This window comes from Ambystoma mexicanum, chromosome 7p, assembly GCF_040938575.1.
Source record: "Ambystoma mexicanum isolate Mex_15411 chromosome 7p, UKY_AmexF1_1, whole genome shotgun sequence".
In the NCBI taxonomy this organism is placed as follows: Eukaryota; Metazoa; Chordata; class Amphibia; order Caudata; family Ambystomatidae; genus Ambystoma; species Ambystoma mexicanum.
Window position 1 is genome coordinate 923,329,478 of NC_090939.1, and position 20,317 is coordinate 923,349,794.

The window sequence follows — 20,317 nt, forward strand, 5'->3', positions numbered from 1 at the left end:
GGATTCAAGTGATGGCACCCCCACAGTCCTCCTCAACTAATCACCGCTGAAATGCCCTCACAGCAATCTCACCTTATATTCTTGAAAGATGAGCTCTCCATCCTGCGTGGATTTGCAGGGGCGTTGATTCCAGTTACTTCACTGGTTTGAAGGCTTGGGAGAGTTCCGGAGAGTATTGACTCTGAGGTTCCTGGTGAGGACCAGCAAGTATTAAGTTCATAGAGTTCAATATGTCCGATGTTCGATATTCATTCTTGTGCCCCCCTTCCTTTCTTTTCTTGCAGCTGGCTCGTGAAAAGATGCTCTTGAGGCAGCCGTTGGCGCTCAGGTGAGAGTCTGTATTACCGGGCGCTGTCCGGTAAATGTTGCACGAGGAAAATGTGTTGTTTTGTCTCTCTTTACAGATGCAGCATGTGAAAATATGGAGAGTCACAAAAGGATGCCTCCGGTGGTAAATCAGGTAAGTCTATGGTGGTAAGAATTATATTTGTTGGTTCCTCGGCTCACCTTGTGGTTTTCTTTTGTCTCCTAGGTGCCGAAGTTCGGCGAAGAAATGATGGAGGCAGCGCCGACCCGAAGGATGCTGTGAAGACTGGTGAGTATGGCGCTGCAGCTGGAGGTGTGGCGCGTGCTGAAATTATGTTCTTTACAGATCCGGAGACAAGATGGATCCAGATTCAGGTGTGGAATAGAAATAAGTTCGTTTTCTAACCTTGTCCCTTTCTTTCCTCTTTGTTTTAGGAGCTCCGGATTCGAGGCGGGCGCGGCAGAAGACTGGATGCAGGTTGCAGGCACGGTGAGTGTTACGCTGCTGGATGTAGAATAACGCGAAGCGTGTGTTGCTGGTCGAGTGTGGTTTAAATAGTCTCAAAAGTAGTCCCAGGTAAGAAGTCCCTAGAACCACACCCGAGTAAAAAATAGTCCCTGTAGAAAAATAGTCCCTTTCAGGCTTCATGTTGGATTGGAGTCATTTGCAGCATGGTCTGCCTGAGGTAAGTAATGACTATGAGCTTGGCGCCTTAGGCGCCAGGACTGATTCCTACTATGAGCCTGGCGCCTAAGGCGACAGTACTGAACCCAGATAGCCCCTAGCCGGGGCTGCTGAGGTTTTAGCCCTGCTCCCGGGGCTGATGGGCCTGGTCCGGATGCCTGGGGGTAGGCATCATGACAATGGGCCTCATTCCGAGTATGGCGGTAAGGGATAGCGGCCACCGGTAACGAGACAGGTGGCGGTTATCCCTTACCGCCATACTCCGAGTTCCCTCTGCGCCCTCGCCCTTAACGCCTGCTTTGAGCAGGTGTTAAAGTCGAGGGCGCAAAGGGGCCTCCAACCCAATAACGGTGACCGTAATGAACTGTCACCGTTATTTGCATCTTTCCCATTCCCACTGAGCCCTATGGGGGCTCATTTGGGAATGGGGAAGAGCCTTGGTGAATGGGGAATTACCGCCCCGCCAACCTTGGAATGGGGCGGTGATTCCGCCATCCACCAAGGCGCTGCCGGTCCGGGTACGGCGTCAACCAAGGCGTTAATAGCGCCATTGGTTAGCACCGTACTCGGAATGAGGCCCAATCTCATTTAAAAAAAAACTGTGTATTCTCACATTGCACCTCAGCTCACTTCTTGCTCTTCCGTTTCCCCTTTGACTTGTTTTGAAATGGTTGGTGGTGATAAACTATCCATCATTCCTTCGGCAACCCCCAGTGCATCTCATACCCTTCCAAGCTGCTGTGTGTTCCAGAGGCGTAGCCAGGGTTGTCTAACAAGTGGGGCCTGAAGCTAACGTAGTTGGGCACACTGCAGTGACATTAACATCTGTAAAGCCCCACAGAGTGCTGCTGAGTGGGCGTTTAAAGATTTTCGGTGGGCCTTGCCCGCTCAGGCCCTACACCGACTACGCCTCTGGACTGTGTTCCCTCTCAAGCATAGCACTTTGCTATTTTTCTGTGCTCCGCTCTGGTTACTTGTGTAGGTGCCTTTCCCCGGCTTACTACGTGTGAGAGAAAAAATAAAATAGCAGACAAAACCCCTTGTCGGGGAAAGAGGCACTGAGACCCGGCTGCAAGAGTTCAAAGGATGGTTTATTTCTCCAGCTAGGAAATAACCCAAAAAACTCTCCCAAATCTCATTACATCATTCTTGTATTTATATTAGTTAAAGTAACTCTAACAAAAAATGCTAAATAGACCCGATTGGCCAGACGGTGTGGTGCTGTAGGTGTGGGTAGCATCTCTTCCTCCTGGTTGGCTGAGTAGCTGACGGACGTCAAACATCTTGTGCTCCATGCAGGTCAGGGTCCGGTCACTGTGGTCACTACCTAAGCTAATACGTTACATACTAAATAACAAATTATTTAAAACATTTTATGCTACTTGTCACATTTCTACATAAGTCACACACAATGATTATTGTCAGTACAATTGGGTCATTTGTGGCTTTAATTGAAGGCCTTGACCTTTATTGTGCATGTAAAAGAATCAGGCTATGTTTCGCATCTCTTCTAGGTTTCAAACTCATTAGTACAAGTAAAAACATATATAGTAATAAGAATGCTTAAGGTTAGTAGTGGGTGTGTTGGGTGGGTTTCGCAGCACAGGCGAGGGTCTGGCACTTGAAAGAAATACCTTACAGGGGGTGCACGGTCAGGATGGCAATAAATTGTTCTAATGGGGGTGGGTGGCTTGCACGTTTATGAGGACGAATCGAGCAGAAAGTGCTTAGCTCATCCTGGTTCACATGCCGGTTCTCAGACGAACAGTGATCTCAGAGGAAGAAAACTGTAGCATATTGATTGTTGCAACTTTCTCCAGCTTCAGCGTGAGAATGGAAGCGCAGAGCTTTCCTTCGCAGGGGGAGTGCAAGGGTGGGATCCAGCCAGCTGCCTGCGCGCCTTGTGTGTGTGTCTCTGTCCTTGGCTGCTGCGGTGGAAAGGGGAGCTGAGCATTGCTGTACTATCGCAGTGAGGCCTGTTTACCCAAGATGGAGTCGAAAGGGGGCACAAAAGATGGATGCCCCGTGTCCTGGTCAGTAGTCCCATCTATGCAGTAGTCAACCGTGGTTAACTTTACATAAGGGCAAGGGGCAATCCCACTACCGGAGGCGTGTGGTCCAAGCCTTGTACCGAGGAGCGTACGACGCAAGGGGGTCTGAGGACCCCTCACTCCCATACATTCCCCCCTTTCGTTACATCTAAAGTAACAAACTACTTTATCTCGTTCTTTCCGTTCTCCCTTCGGTAGCGCTCAGCTTCAGCCACAGCCTCATCCCAAGCAGGTGTACCCTTTATTGGCATCCATGCTTTACACACACTTCTTAAGCTGTTATCTCTTCTTGCGTATTCTTCTGGGGTGACCATTAAGTATATCCCACCATCCCCATCTAAATCTATCCAAACCTCGTTATACCACAGCAAGTTCTTTGGTTCTCTAATGGTAGTGTAATGTAGATTATCGACTACGTCCCTATACTCTCTATAGATGGCGGTCATCCTATACTGTGGTGTGGTGTATTCTCCGGTTTGTACTTGGGAATCTATCATGGTAGCCACCGTTGTCTGTCGGCCCACAGTTACCATCATCATTGCTGAATTAGGCATATTATTTTCACAGCATCTTAGTCCCAGTTGGCACACACAGAATATTAGGAGAAGAAAGACTATGATGGGAATGAGTATCTTTGCTGCGATGTTCATCCATGATGGTATCCAGCTGAACAGATCGTCGAACCACGTGTTGTTGTCTACTCCGCCTTCTGCTCCCATTCTTTCTCCTAAATTATGCACTGCTGTTATCACATGTGACAGTGTCCCGTTATCAGCATCGGAAGTTGGTATGAACGTGCAACACGCCCCCCCAATTTTTTTCCAAACACCACCGTCCATCGATGTGATAAGATTTAAGACATATCAGTTTTGCATCGTCATCAGGCACAGTGCACGGAGCTCTATTTTTATGACGTTGAATCCTTCTTCAGTGTCGTTGGCCAGCTGGATGAGCTCCCAGCGTGTTATTTGCAGCCATTTTGCGTTTGTCCTTGCTTGAACGCCTGGTGCTAGGAACGATGCAAAGAATGTTTCTGCAGATGAAAAAAGCTTATACTGTTGTGGGATTTTAGCAAGGAGTTCTGACGATTTGGACAAAATATAATTGGATCTTTTGCTGCGTGACAACTTGGTTTTCAAAGTTTCTTCTGACAATAGTTTGTATGCTGGGGGCTCTGTGATTGTCTCATCGGGCGCTGTCGATGGTTCAGCCGATTGCCCTGCTGCCAATGTGTCAGTCGATTGGCCTGCTGTCGATGTGTCAGCCGAAGGCCTTGCTGTAAACTGGACGTGGCTCTCTGGTAGCACCATTAGTGCTGAGTGAAGTGTGGCTAGGGCACAAGTGCCCCTCCAAGATGCTGGGAGATGCAGGTAAGCTTGTTTGCCACAGATCCAGTATATGTCCATTAATGCGGCAGTGCCTTTTTTCATAACTGGCATTATTAAAGTCTTATTGTACTGTCGCACGGTTCCCATGTTCACCTTCCCTTCTCCATGGAAGCAAAGTTCGTGTGGTATTTCCTTTTGAATCTTTATGGGTCTCTCCAGGGGTGTGACCCATGTCAGCTTGGTGATATGCTGTGACCAGATGGGGATGCACGTTTCTTTTGCCCATTCATATGTTTCATCTGGCAGCCCTCGAAGCCCCTCAGCTTTGCATTCAATCGTTTCATCATGCCACTTGTCATCTGCATATCTTGTCCCTTTTATAACGAAAAATGGCTCCTGGAGGCAGATTACTCCTTGTCGTCTGCTGGTGCAAGTTTGTTCGTTTTCCAATTTTTCCATAGTGACTGTGTGTGCTTGAAATGTCTTTTTTATTCTACACAGCATCAGATGAATCAAACATTGGGCCTCAGACAAGGGTACTTCCTGTGGGATTAACATTTTTGGGGTTCCAGTTGTCTGAGGAATAAGTGAGCACACATAACAACTTTCGTTACTTGCTTGCTTTGCTGCGGTTCTCATGTCTGAATACCATTTGTTTGATTGGTCAGGGTGTCGGGGGTCCTCTATTTCATCTAACCCTAGATCTGTTTTTTCCCACCCCCCTTTTTCTCCTCCTTATGTTTTTTAATTGGGTACCAACTCATGGATATTGCAGCGGGAATATTCTAGACCATGCTTCGTCTATATTGTTCATGGTGACATGTGTGTATTCAGTAGTGGTTTCTGGTGCAGTGTGTGTACGCATGCTTGTATTTTTGGAATGAGTTAACCAATAGTAATCATCATTTACATTCCATCCAAGGTCTATTTCCTTGGCTCCAGTATTATTCAACAATGGAATAGCAGTTTTGTTTACGTGCAATTGTACAAGGGGCAACGTTATATTTTTACTATTCAATTCAATTTTATAAGTGTCCTTTAAAATAGCCGTTCATTCAGTCCATATTAGTTTAGACCCTGGTTTTGTCATATCAGTTCCGCTCCCCCCTTTGTTCATTTAATTTGCCACATATAAAACAACATTATACCAAATAAGATAAAACATCATTATTGCAAATAGTATGGCAGCATATTTTACAACACATTCCAAATTATTTAATCTACTGGCCCTACTGGCATCCCTATTTCTATCTAACATTTCGTCGCATTGGCTCATGTTGAACCTATGTGGGCGAGACAAATTCGTTAAGTCATGTGAAAAGAAACATGATTGCAATTGTTCATTCTTTTTCATTTCTTTACTCAGTTAGGCATTTAACAATTCCTTTTCATTTCATCATGATAATAATGAGGAAAAAATAATACGATTTATATGAGAAGAAAAGAAAGAGAGAAAGAGAGACAAAATATGTAAAACTTTAGCTTTTCCCCTATGCTTTCCCTGTCTAAGTTGCAATTTTCATCATGTCAACCTGTGCCAGTAATGGCATCCACACAATCGGTTTCATTTTAGGGAGGTGTAACACTGTGTGCCCTTCTCATGTCTGAGAGGTGCACCCAGTACTTTAACCCCGTAACTTTCACTGCAGTTGGGGTGCTGTACACCACTGTGTATGGACCATGAAATATTTGTGAATTCCACCTTCTTACAAAATTTCTAACAAGAATTTGTTCCCCTGGCATTAAAAGCCCCTCCGGGCTGTCTGCTGTCGGCATGGAGATGTCTGTTGCTACATCCTCAGTAAATGGTGAAACAATTTGTTTTGCTATGCTGCGTACTGCGAGCGTTAGCTGTGTTAGGTATTCCTTAAACTCTTCTCCCAGCACTGTGGCAGCCCTGTGTGCATCAGACGCCCTCCGAACAGGGGAGAGCGGTGTGTGCATTCTCCTTCCCGTCACGATTTCGTGCGGGCTTAAATGATAATCCTTGCATGGTTGATTTCTGAGTTGGAACAGTGCTAGGGGCAAACAATATACCCAATTCTTTTTCAACGTGCTGCATAATTTCGATAAATTGCTTTTGAGCAGCCCGTTGATCCTCTCCACAACTCCATTGGCCATTGGATGATAAATCGAACATAGTTTGTGTTTCACCCCCAGAAGGAGGTTATTTCTTTGAAGAGGTCATTTAAAAAGTGCGTGCCATTGTCTGAACGGATCACGTCACAGATTCCCCACCGTGAGAATACTTCTCGCACAAGGAACTTGGCAGCACACTTTGCATCAGGATGGGGACAGGGGCCCGTTTCCACCCACCGTGAAAAAGGGCATACCACCACAATCAAGTATCTTGCTCCGTCACATCTTTCTCCCATATCGGCGTAATCAATATGTAGTTCTCTAAATGGACCTGTAGGGCATGACAAAGTGCCACGCAGGGTCGTAATGTCATTCCTGAATTGTAAGTTTGGCATGTAGTACTTTCAATCACAAATTTAAACAAGTATTCGTGTAGATTAGGAACAAACTAATCCTCTTGAATATCTGAGGCAATGTGTTGTTTTGCAACGTGAGCTGGGAAATGTAGTTGTTGGAATGCTACTTCTAATAATTCTACGGGCTTCACTACCTGGCCTGTCATTTCCTGCCTCCAAATGAGATCTGTGGCTGATTGCTTACACCCTTGTTTGCCCCACAACTCCTGCTCTTCCGGTGGGGCCCTTCTCTGGAGTTCTATCAATTGTTCTATGGGCGTGTTATTGTATCCTTCTGCTAGTTGTTCTGCTGTGGTTGTTTTTACAATGTACTCTGATGTTGGTGTCTTATTGAAGTACGAGGCCTCTTTCGCTGCCGCGTCGGCGGCCGCGTTCCCCAATGAGACGGTGTTTGTGTTATGGGTATGGGCTTGGCATTTAACCACCGCTACTACCGATGGTTCTGCTAAAGCTTCTATTAGTTCATTTAGCAATCTGACATGTTGCACAGGGGACCCATCTGCTCTTCTGAACCCTCTCCTTCGCCAACATGATAGTCCTGAGTGAACTGTGGTGGTGACATAAGCTGAGTCTGAATATATTGTCACGGCACAATCTTTGGCTGTGTGTAACATGCTGATTAGTGCAGTCAGTTTGGCTGCTTGTGCAGAGTATTGTGAGGGGTGGCGTTTTTGAACAATCACTTCATATGTGTCTTCTTCCATGCGCACTACCGCCATCCCAACATGTTTCTCTCCTGTCTCTGAGTTTATGGATGCTGATCCGTCTATGAAATAAATTTCTCCTTCTGTAAGGGCGTTTTCGCTTGCTTTGGGAATGTCATCGCCCTCTCCCTCATATGTGCTACAATCGTGTTCCTGTAAATCCTCAGTTGTGCATGCTCTGTAATGAAGGTGGCTGGGTCTTGCATCTGACCACATGTACATTTGGACTTGATATTATTATTTCATAAGCAGAGGCTCTCTGTGTTGTGAGGGTAGATTTTGATCTTTCCAAGATAGCAAATAATGAGTGTTCCGCATATAGCGTCACTAAACATCCCATTACGATCGTGGCACTTTTCTCAATGGTGAAGGCCGCTGCAGCGAGGGCCTGTTCGTAAGCGGAATGTCCCTGCATTACTGGGTCTCATATTCCACTGTAGTACGCTAATGGTTTGTGGCCTAGCGATGTCTTTTGTGTCAATACTGCTGTCATCAATGTTCCATTGCTGTGTGAAAACAGGAAAAATTCCCTTTCGTAATCTGGATTTGGAAGAACTGTGGCGTCTGAAATAAGGTCTTTTAATCGAGAGAATTGAGCAATTGTCTCCTGTGTCCATTTTATTGGGGCTCTGTTCTTTTGTGCTTCTTTTAGTGCTTGTAGCATTGGCCGTGTGTATGCTGCGTAATCGAGGATCCATGCTCGGCAATAGTTACATATGCCAAGAAATATCTGCATGTCCTTTACTGTTTTTTGTATGATAATGTGTCGAATGGCTGCTGCTCTGTCTGGTAGTATTCTTTTTCCATCTTTAGATATTTGCTGGCCGAGATACACAAGGTCAGCAAGGCAGTATTGTCACTTTCCTTTGTCCACCTTGTATCCCTTGGCGGCCAATATGTTAAGCAATGTTATCGAGTCTTCTCTACACTCTTCTTCTGTTTTGCTGCAGACGAGTAAATCGTCTACGTACTGTATAATGGTGCTCCCTACATCTATGTTGCCAAAGGCTTCTCGTGGTACTCTGTTAAAAATGCTTGGGCTCTCACAATACCCCTGTGGGAGTCTGCGATGTTCATATCTGTTGTTTCCTAATGTAAAAGCTATAAGGTACTGCCACTCTGGTGCGAGTGGCACAGAGAAAAAGGCATTTTTCAGATCACTGACAATGAAGCAAGTTGCCTCTTTTGGTATACTGCACAATATTGATGACGGGTTAGGAACTAAAGGGAACTCTTTTTGGATGACGTCATTGAGTGGGCGGAGGTCCTGGACCATTCTCCACGCCCCTCCTTTCGCTTTCTTAATCGGACAAATTGCTGTGTTGCATAGGGAAGTTGATGGTACTAAAATACCTTGACTTAGGAGTGCATTCACTGTTTCTCTAATAGCTTCCTCTGCTTCTTTGGATATTGGGTATTGTTTCAGTCTGGGTGGGAGAGCACCTGGTTTCAGTTTAATTTTTATGGGAGTTACCTTGTGCAATAATCCTACATCGTGTGGTCCTGTAGTCCAAATTTCAGGTGCTACCCTGGCCATGTCTTCTTCAAATATTCTCAGTGGGGCCTTTATGTTAGCCATGAGTGGGTTGTGTATTTCTCTGTATTGAATCATAATGTCACATGGTATGCTTATTTCCATTATTATTTCTCGATCCCCTTCGTAATCAGTAAACAATTCTTCATCAGTAATATCTTTTAGCATTATGTTTGGCTCTATACATAGCACACTTCTCCACTTGCGTCCTTGAGTGTCCAGGCCTATGACCACAATGCGTTTGTTGGAAACTTGAACTGCCTCAATGTCTATAGACATAATTGTGCCTGGCAGTACATCTGTTGGTGTGATTGGGCGGAATATGAAGTCGGATGGTATTCTCCACTCTTTTTGTGTTATTTCAGGCACTACTCGGGCTAATACCTGTATTCCATAGACGAACATGTCCATGTCAATGGGAATCCCTCTTACTGCAACTTCCTTTGTAATCGTGCTTATTAGCAAGAGTGCCCGTACGGGGCATACCCCTGGCGTCGAGCACACTATCCTCTTTCAGTAAAGGCTATGGTCAAGTTTAACTTACTGAGTAAGTCTCGTCCCATCAAATTGATTGGAGCGTCTTTGCAATACAATAAGGGTGCACGCACTGTTTTTCCCCCCACTGTTACATCAAGATCTTTTGTATAAGGAACTTTTAAAATAGCCCCAGAGAACCCCTGCATCTCCAAATTTCTTCCTGAGAGCTGAAACCGCCCTTCTGTGAGGCATGATTTTTCTGCTCCAGAGTCTACCATAAAGATAAACTGGTTGTTTCCTATCTCTGCCGCCACTAGTGGTTCCTCATTTGCACTTTGTGTGATGGATAGGACTGGACAAGCAAATGTTCCCTGTGGGCTGTCCTAGTCTTGGTATCTTTGCTGACCTGACATTGAAAAAACATTGTCACCCACGACTGTTACGCTGCGGAATGGTGCAGGGGCACCGTTTGCGGCTGCTGCAAAAGGGTTATTGTTTATGTTCCCTACTGGGTTTTGTCTCGCCATGGGCTGTAGTGCGTTTTGCTGTTGTGACTGCTGCTGCTGTTGCTGCTGTTGTGGGGCTTGCTGTCTCTGTTGCATTTGGGGGTCATAGCAGTATTGATCCTGTTGTCTCCCCTCCCCATTGGAGCTCCACACGGGCTACCTGGGTGTGGGCAGCCCCACCCCTGTTCATTGTTCCTGGGCTGTTGTTGCTGCCCTTGAAAATACCCTGATGGTCGCATTCTACAATCTCGTGAATAATGTCCCCATCTTCCACAATTCCAACACGACCCCTGTTGTCCTCCCCTTGGTCCTTGCCCACCATACCCTCTGTTTCCCATTCCTCCGTATCCTCCCCTTTGTCCACGGTACCCACCTCTTCCTTGGGCCGGCCTGTTCTGCCACTGCGATCCTTGGCATGGCTGTTCCTCCCCGTTCCACTTTCCTTGGGCCTCTCCAACCCACTGCGCTGCTATCCCGACGGGCCTTCCTCCTGCATTTTCCTCTTCTTCGTTTCCTCTGTCTGCTGTTGCACTGGCAGTAATGGAGGCAACCTTCACTAATTTTGTCTGTACCAATTTTGCTTCGTCAGCCAGCCTCTTTTCGGTGACCTCCTTTTCCTTCTCTTTGATCCTCCTCCAGTGGTGTACAATTAAGCTCTGAATTTCAGGCCACCCTTTGGCTTTGATGCCAGCTATTTTGTCCAAGGCCTTCTGCACCTCTTTCGGCAACCCCTTTTTAATGATAAAATAGAATAAAGCTGTTGATTGATTCCATGCCATACCAGTTTCGCTTCTCCATAAATCTTGCACTCGCAAAATGAATTGCGCAGGATCCTCGTTCTCCTCCATCGTGCACTGCATCACTGCATGTAAATCTGGAACGTCTGGAAATGCACGCCGCAATGCATCCACACTTGTGCTCGAACATTGTTAAATGGTGATCCATCGTGTCGGTCACAGCTCATCGTTACTCCCGGGAACCTGCCCTTTCCCAGATTGTATCTGCTTGGTCCCCGATTGCTGAAACTAATAGACTTTTTACATCACCTATAGCTAACGGCACACCTGCCATGTTCTTCTCAAATACATGTATCCACTTACCTGCCCCTCCTGTTGGCGGTGGGGGAGGAGTATTAACAAGTTGGTTTTGTCCATTTGGGCCCACGGAATGTCGTTTGGCCTACCTGCTCCTTTATGTATCAGTGGCATTTGTAGTTTCTGTTTCTTTCCCGTTCTGCTTGTCTTCCCTTTTTTCGTTTTACTTACCAATATGTTTCCTATCCTCCCTGTTCGTTGTCTTAATCTACCTTGCCATAATGGTGGCGATAGTGTGTCTGGGTAACGGCGGTTTGGTAGTGGGGACCCCTCTGCAGCAGCTGCTTCTTCGTATTCATCTAAATCGTCCCATATTTCTTCTATTTCTTACTCTAGCTCGTTATTATCCTCCCAGTTTTCCTTGGGTTCACTTCCTTGTCTTTCACCCTGGTCTCCACTTTGCTGACTCTCTGGTGTATCTGGGCATATCATTCTCACTGGCTTGTTATTCGATTGGAACAGGAACTGTCCTGACTGCCACTCTTGTACTTGTCTTTGCTGTGATGTCGTCCCTTGTGATGCTATAGATTGTCCTGATACCGAGGCTGCTGGGGTTGTATTGCTTGCTGCCCCGATCAGCGGTGTGAGATCTGCCAGTGACAGCGGGGGTTCCTCCCCTCCCCCTGGCAGCATTTGCCCTTTGTCACATAAAGCTCTTAACCGTGTTATTTCCATTTGTGCGTGTGCTAGCTGACGGTTCAAATCACCTGTTAAACCTGCTATGTCTACAGGAGGCGCGCTCGTGGGGCCATACAGGCCTCATTTGTCATATGGTGGAGGTTCGGGGGCTGTTTCCCCGCTCTGGGCAGTGGCGGTGGGTGATATATACAGGGGTTCACTAAACCCTACCGCTGGCCTAGTCATTAAGGGATAGATTTTTGTCACTTTGTTTTCGGTTGTAGTTGTTGAGCACTCCCCTTTTGGTGTCCCGCCTAATTCTTCTGGGTTTTTCTGCTTTTCTATCATTCGGCTGGTACCTACCTCTGCCATGGGGGCAACTTCCTCAACAATTCGCCATAAATCTAACACTTCCCTCCGGTTCTGTCACTGTTTCCCTTTGTATCGTGCTAGCAAATGTGTTGATACTAGATCTAACACTCTTTTGTCAAATGATCCTCCTTCTGGCCAAATTGGTGTAACCCCGTCTCCTTTTATCTCAGTGATCCACTGATCGTGATACTTCTGTATCCTGTCGCTATAAAGTGGAAGGTGCTGGCAAATATGTGCCAGTAGTGTTACTCCCCCCATGGCAATGTTTCTTTTCCTTTCTTGTGTATTCTAGTACCTTTGAATCTCTTCCCACCTCTAATTAGGGATGTCAGTTACAATATGTGGAAATAATACGTTCTTTGTCAATGCTCACAATTACCATATGTCACATTAGCTTTCTGAGAGGTGTTACCTGATCCCCCCTCACAGTTTATTTCTTCTGCTTTACCTTATATCAATCACAAATTACTTGTATTAAAATACTTTAGCGTGTTCAACAAGACATATACATAAAAGCAGACCAACAAACATATAATCATGCAACATACACATGCACTCCCTGCACGCGTTTGTTCTTTCCTTATTCCCGTTACTGTCCCTGTTTTTTCTTCTTCCCTATACTACCTACTATTTCGCATTCACTTCCCACCTCTTTCACCTTCATTATGTCTCAAGATTTCTTACTTCCACGGAAAAAGAATATTCTAAAAACTACTCCGAGCCTACACGAGACCCCTACTACTTTTCTCTTTATCTCTATTCTGCACTTGGTCGGGACAAATGCTACGCGGCGCCGCCTTCTACCCCCTACGGGCTAGGATACCACTTCTCTTCTTCTTCTCACTTCTTACAACACCTAATGGCCATATAAAGGATAGATCAGAAAAGCCTCACCGTCACTCACGCAGACCCTATTCTTGGCTACCTTCCCTTTGTTGCTAATTCCCTTCTTCCCGTATTTCCCCTTTGGGGTCTTTGCAACCGGGACTCCACGCGTTCAGTCAGGTACTCTGAGGGTCGCCGCTCACGGCTGGACCTCGCTCAGGTCCGTCCGCCAACCAAGCTGTGGCCTGCCTTGGCGAGCAGCTTTTTCGATTGGGTATTCGTCAACCGGAACCCTTGACCCTTCTTCTTGGTGTGCACAGTCTGGTCAACCGCGGAGGCGATGGTTCTGCTGGGGGGCACCCTGGATCTCGCTGCCAAGCGACGCAGGCCTCAAGGCACCTCTCTAAATCATGTCGCGGGGTCACCAAAAATGTAGGTGCCTTTCCCCGGCTTACTACGTGTGAGAGAAAAAATAAAATAGCAGCCAAAACCCCTTGTCGGGGAAAGAGGCACTGAGACCCGGCTGCAAGAGTTCAAAGGATGGTTTATTTCTCCAGCTTGGAAATAACCCAACAAACTCTCCCAAATCTCATTACATCATTCTTGTATTTATATTAGTTAAAGTAACTCTAACAAAAAATGCTAAATGGACCTGATTGGCCAGACGGTGTGGTGCTGTAGGTGTGGGTAGCATCTCTTCCTCCTGGTTGGCTGAGTAGCTGACGGACGTCCAACATCTTGTGCTCCATGCAGGTCAGGGTCCGATCACTGTGGTCACTACCTAAGCTAATATGTTACATACTAAATAACAAATTATTTAAAACATTTTATGCTACTTGTCACATTTCTACATAAGTCACACACAATGATTATTGTCAGTACAATTGGGTCATTTGTGGCTTTAATTGAAGGCCTTGACCTTTATTGTGCATGTAAAAGAATCAGGCTATGTTTCGCATCTCTTCTAGGTTTCAAACTCAGTAGTACAAGTAAAAACATATATAGTAATAAGAATGCTTAAGGTTAGTAGTGGGTGTGTTGGGTGGGTTTCGCAGCACAGGCGAGGGTCTGCCACTTGAAAGAAATACCTTACAGGGGGTGCAGGGTTAGGATGGCAATACATTTTTCTAATGGGGGTGGGTGGCTTGCATGTTTATGAGGACGAATCGAGCAGAAAGTGCTTAGCTCATCCTGGTTCACATGCCAGTTCTCAGACAAACAGTGATCTCAGAGGAAGAAAACTGTAGCATATTGATTGTTGCAACTTTCTCCAGCTTCAGCGTGAGAATGGAAGCGCAGAGCTTTCCTTCGCAGGGGGAGTGCAAGGGTGGGGGCCAGCCAGTTGCGTGCACGCCTTGTGTGTGTGTCTCTGTCCTTGGCTGCTGCGGTGGAAAGGGGAGCTGAGCATTGCTGTACTATCGCAGTGCGGCCTATTTACCCAAGGTGGAGTCGAAAGGGGGCACAAAAGATGGATGCCAAGTGTCCTGCTCAGTAGTCCCATCTATGCAGTAGTCAACCGTGGTTAACTTTACATAAGGGCAAGGGGCAATCCCACTACCGGAGGCGCGTGGTCCAAGCCTTGTACTGAGGAGCGTACGACGCGAGGGGGTCTGAGGACCTATCGCTCCCATACACTTGTTATTCTTGTTTACTCCTACACCTGAGAGACTCTGTGCCAGATTTTGTGTTCAGATCTTGGACGCTGTACATAGGCACAACATTCCACTTTGGTGCTTTTCTCTATTTTCATTTACTTGCAGAATTTCTTATAAACATCCTCTCTGTGATTGGTGTGGGTTGCGTCAAACATCTGTTTGCTGCAGTCAGCAAACCAGTTTCTTCCTTGCTCTCGGCTCTGCTCCCACTCTGCAGGTGTTGGTTGGGGCTTTTCTCAAAGCACAGTAGCCTCTTCTTATTTTCAGCCAATGACTTCCTGGATGACCACAATCATCCTCCTCCTCAGTCTTTTCCCTCCTAACGTTCCTCCATCTTTCATACCTCTGCAGTTTTAAAGGGTTCCGGCTCCACAAGCCCAATACCATGGAATTAACATCAACAAATGACATTTGATGCCAACACAATGTTTTTGTGATGTTTATCGTCCACAGTGTTTAGGAGTGAACAGGGATGTCAGAGGGTTGGACTATGTTGTTGATGTGTATATCAGTGGTGAAGTAGAGGCACACAGGGCAGATATGTACAAGTGCCTTTTCTTTGAGTATGTGTCATCAATCCAGCACCATGCCATTGGCTAAGCATCCAGAGGGTTGGATAATAAATGGTCATAAAATACTCTGTCATAATGGCTTTACTCTATGTTTTAAAGATATTAGTCCATACATTCTCCCATTCCTTTGTCACTATGTTAATGCTGAGCTGGTTTCATCATCAATCCGAAATACCCAATCGTCCCCAGTAATACATGTTTAAAGCATCACATGCCAACCACCACTTGATATGTTTTGCTGTCTGAAAATACTTTACACAATCTCCAGTTTATATTTCAAATTCATAACTTCAAGTGATAGCTTTTGTAAACAGGGGGGTAATTGTGGTAAAGCAAATTTATATTTTCAGTCAGATGATGTGCCGCCCCGTCTTACTACTTATGCTCACAAGGTATTGGTTTATTTATTCCCATAAACATTATATATGTGTTTATTATATTTATGTTTATTGTGTTTATATAGCGCTTTACGCCAAAGCGCTTTACATTATAAAAACAAGGATACAACAAAAAAACAGTAGAAGCAATTACAAGATATGAATCAAACCAGTAATACAGCAAGTAGAACAATTTGCCAGTGAAGATAAATGAGGGAGGAGGGGGTGGAGAAGGGGAAGGAAGTGGGAAACAGGAAGAGGAATAGGCTGAGGATGCGAGAGGAGGAGAGGGCACTTAAGAGGAATGGAGCAGGGTGAGAGGGGTAAGAAGAGGAGGGTAAAAGGGAGGAGAGAGGAAGGTGGAAGGAGGGGATAGGAGTGTCAGGGAGAGGAGTGGAGAAGAAGAGATTTCAAGGAGACACGAAAGGAGGAATAGGTGGGGATGGAACGGATAGAGAGAGGAAGGGAGTTCCAGTGGAGGGGGCAAGGAGATGAAAGGAGCTAAAAAGAGAGGGGGCACATGGGGACGGGGGACAGAGAGAAGGAACAGATCGGCAGATCGGAGAGAGCGGGAGGGAGTGGAGAATGAAATGAGAGAGGAGAGATATGGGGGAGCAAGATCGTGAAGAGATTTAAAGACAAGACAGAGGAAGTGGAATTTAAGTTGGGAATGAAAGGAAAGCCAGCCAAGATTGTATTGTATTGTATTGTTTATTTGATAATGCGCACAAAACCCAGGGGTAGCCGGGCGCAGCAGGTACAAGGTTACTTAAGCTTGGGTTACATACAGAGTATAGGCGAGAAACAACATAACAGTACAGTAAGACATATCAATACTTGCCGTGTGGCAGAAGAAAAAGAAAAATTAGCATATTGTAGTTTTGAAAGAGTGTGCAGGTCTGAGAACAGACGTCATTTTGGACAACAGTGTTATGGACATTGGGTGTCTCAGGAGTTAGTTGTCGTTTGTCCAGAGCCAATTTTTTACCTTGCGTCTAAAATTGGAGTAGGGTAAGTTGGCTCTTAGTGCAGTGGGTAATGCGTTCCAGGCCTGGGCAGCTTTGACAGGGAAGCTTACTCCGCCTGCTTTGGAGCGTCTGAATCTAGGGGTTTCGAGTAGGTAGTGGTTAGTAGCCCTGGTATGGTGCCTAGATGATTTTCTCGTTAGTCTGGCTGAGATGTAGGGGGGAGCAGTGTTGTTGAGCCCTTTATGGGTAAGTGATAGTGTCTTGAGCAGGACTCTGTCGCTGATTTTGAGCCAGTGGTGGTCTTTCCTAACGTTTGAGATATGTGCTTTGCGGGGTATGTCAAGGGCAGCTCTAAGAGCATTGTTTTGAAGGGTTTGCATTTTATTTATGATGGACTTGTTGGCCCCTGCATAGAGGGCATTGCAGTAGTCTAGTTTGGACATGACTAACGCATTGGCAAGCATGATGCAGTTAGTTTTAGAGAGGTAAGGTCTGCAGGTCCTGATTAGTTTGCAGGTGTACGCTGTAGAGGATGCCAGGGAGTTGACTTGTTTTTTGAGGGATAGAGTGGAGTCGAGGTAGAAGCCCAAGGTTTTTACCTCGGTAGCCACCTTAATTGTATTGCCATCTATGTTAAAGTTACGATAGTTGGGGCTCAGTTTTTTTAGGTTGGAGTCGGAACCCAGTATTAGTATCTTAGTTTTGTCGTCATTTAGGCAGAGGCCGTGGGAGGCCATCCATGCCTGAATGAGGAGGTAGATTTTGTTTACTAGAGCTGTATCTTCGACAAAGTTGCCTGATAGAGGTATGAGAATCTGCGTATCGTCTGCATAATTCGTGTAGGTTACCCCTAGTTTGTCAAGTTTGTCGAAGAGAGGCTTAGTAAAGATATTGTACATAAGATGAGAGAGCGAGGAGGAGATGGAGTCATGAGGAGATAGAAGACAGAGGATACGAATGGCAGAGTGGTACAGGGGTCTGAGGGGGCAAAATGGGAAGCAGGGAGTCCTGCTATTGCGTCCTTGATGTTCTTCTCCCAAAGGTTTCAACCTTCTTCCCAAAGCCCCTGAGAATTCACGAGGAAGATGAATGATTTGAAAAGGCACTGTAATATTTAAAATCAGATGGTAAAATAAAATTAAATGAAGGTCATAGACACAATCAGACATAGACAGTTGTTCTATCCTTTGGGGGGTGGCTAGATTCCCACCTTTATTGACTGGAGATTCTGCCTGGGCAAGCCACGCCTAACTCCATATGATACTCCTTTAGATTCTAATGTGAAGCACAACATTGTTAGTATGTTTATTCCATTGTTCTGTATTTATTCTCAGACAATATGGCCTCAGCAGACCACTCAATGATTCTTGCAGAGGAAGTTACCTGCTCCATCTGTTTTGAATATTTACGGGAGCCCTTGATAACCCAGTGCGGACACAACTTCTGCACACCCTGCATCAATCAATGCTGGGCCGGAGTAGACACAAACTTTGCATGTCCACAGTGCCGTGCCATATCGCAAGAGAAAATCCTGCGGCCTAACAGGAAGCTTGAATGTATGGTCAATATTGTTCAACAAATAAACAAACCGAAAAAAGAAGACAGTTGGTGTGATAAGCATGCAATAGACGTCACTCTCTACTGCCAAGACGATGGAGTCTTTCTTTGCACAATTTGCAAACAATCTGATGTGCACAACTCCCACATAGTGCTTCCCATACATGAGGCAGCACAGGCATCCAAGGTATGTATGTCAAAGATCTTTAGAATTAATGAGGGATAGCCAACATGTCACCCTCCAGGTGCTTTGGGCCACAACTCCCATGATTACTCACCATTGACTCTGATGGCTAGGTCTGATGGGAGTTGAAAGCCAAAACATCTGCAGGGAGAGCAGTTGGCTACCAGTACTTCATGAATATGTATGTTCCTTATGGCTCTGACTTTTGACATCTTTTGGGGTTTCCTGCAATGTAATTGCAAATAACACTCTGATCTTACAGTCAATTGTTCTGAATGCCACTCTCTTTAAAACAACATATTTATCCTTATACCCAAAGATGTTGATTTTGTGATGCTCTGTGTGTGGCACATGAATAAATAAGATGGAAGTTCTGGCGCAATGGAACCCATGACAGAGGCACAGTGGAGGAGTACAAGATATGAATGTGACAGGTGTGGGTTAAACAATCTATTTGGCCGCAGGTCTCAAATTCTAGGTCTCACAGAGAAGGCAACTCATAAGTGCAAAGCATGCATCTTCCATATCAGAGGTTTTGTGGTTCCGATTGTAGAAAATGTGCATTAGAGTAAGGAGTGACCTTAAAGTGCTTGCAGATCTCAAGTCAAACCATGTTTATATCAATGAGGAGGCAGCTTCCAGTACTTGTGAAGATCAAAGTCGCTGGTGTACAGGTAGTCGTGGGATGAGAATAGCTCAACAACCCAAGACAACCCCCAAACCTTGTCTGATAGGGGAGAACAGACAAAGGCCCATATGTTGTCCCCGGTCTGTTTGCCTGTGGTCAAGGACGCAGTTGACTTCCATGGTGATCCTCAGTCCTGTGAAGTTTTCGAGGACTCTCCAGGAATGGGTAGAATCTGTAAGGAAGTACAATGAAAAGCGTTTAGGTAGGAAGCAGGGAGGTGGTTACAGGAGATCACTCCTGAAGAGCATAGCTTACCAGCCTAAATACTTAATTCCCCCCTTCTGGTAAGGACGGAGCTTAGAGTCTCTCGAAATCCAAGAACATGGAGTGTACTTGGAAGTGTACACGGAATTGAATCTCTGTTTACTGGAAACGCAATGTCAACCTAACTATGAAGATCTGATCTTCCTAAATGTCCCTATCTCTAAAATGCCTGTTGTTTCGTAGTGTGGGTCTGTTGGTAAACCTAGCTGGAGTCAGCTGTTGTAAAGACGCGGCTCTCAGCTTCACGCCGCGGTACATATGGTGCAAACTGTAGAATCTGTCTACTTCCAGTTCATTGTCTTGAGCAGTCTGCTTGACTTCCGGTAGGTATGGTGCCAAGAGCAGAATGGGATGGACTGTCCCTCACTGCATGAAGGGTGGTCTCCTCTCTGGTGTCATTTAAGTGGGCCTAGGGTGTTGGGGCCAGCAGACTCTTTATCTTAACCGGATACTCCCTCCTAGACCTTCCTCTAGGGCCTGTTTTTTCCAGATGTGTAAAATGGTATGCTTGAAGGAGTTGCGGGGCATGAATGTCGGATGCTGGTTTCCATGTTTGATACACAGGCCCGTACCCTTCACATTCAAATAAATATTGCAAATGATGTTTGCCATAGGGAATCAAGTATTCAAGAGGCTACATATTCTTCTCTGGAATCCACAGAGATCAGATGTTCTGGATTGTTCTTCTGGGAGGGATTTGGTATTTTTGTTTATATGATTCCATGTTGTTATAGATTTTATGGATTTTGGATCAGGGTTTTAAAAATATCAAATATGTTCAGCACATTGTAAATTACATGTTCCCAGTATCATACAGTAAGAAATGAACAGCCTTTGATACTTTCGAGGTCAGGAAGTGAAGCATATGGGTGGGGGAGAAACACAGTGAATGCACAATCATTTTTATAATTTGGCATATTAGTTTATGAAACTGCAAAACAGAGGGGGGTCTGGGAAACTCTCTACCAGCACAAACACAGCCCATTGACTAGTTTTTGGGTGGATGGCCCCTGGGAGAGTCTCAACCAAGTCTTTAGCTCACTGTTCTTTCACAGAG

At 45.6% G+C, this 20,317-nt stretch overlaps 1 protein-coding gene across 2 annotated transcripts in view; it reads left to right on the top strand.

Annotated features, from left to right (window-relative positions):
- The window catches only part of LOC138525590 (E3 ubiquitin-protein ligase TRIM39-like), a 301,399-nt gene that overhangs the window by 44,422 nt on the left and 236,660 nt on the right, over positions 1-20,317 (top strand). For both annotated transcript variants that reach the window (XM_069635632.1, XM_069635631.1), the window contains exon 2: positions 17,902-18,311. In XM_069635632.1, coding sequence (XP_069491733.1) covers positions 17,907-18,311 — 405 coding nt within the window. In that variant the 5' untranslated portion in view covers positions 17,902-17,906. The remainder of the gene's footprint in view (positions 1-17,901; positions 18,312-20,317) is intronic.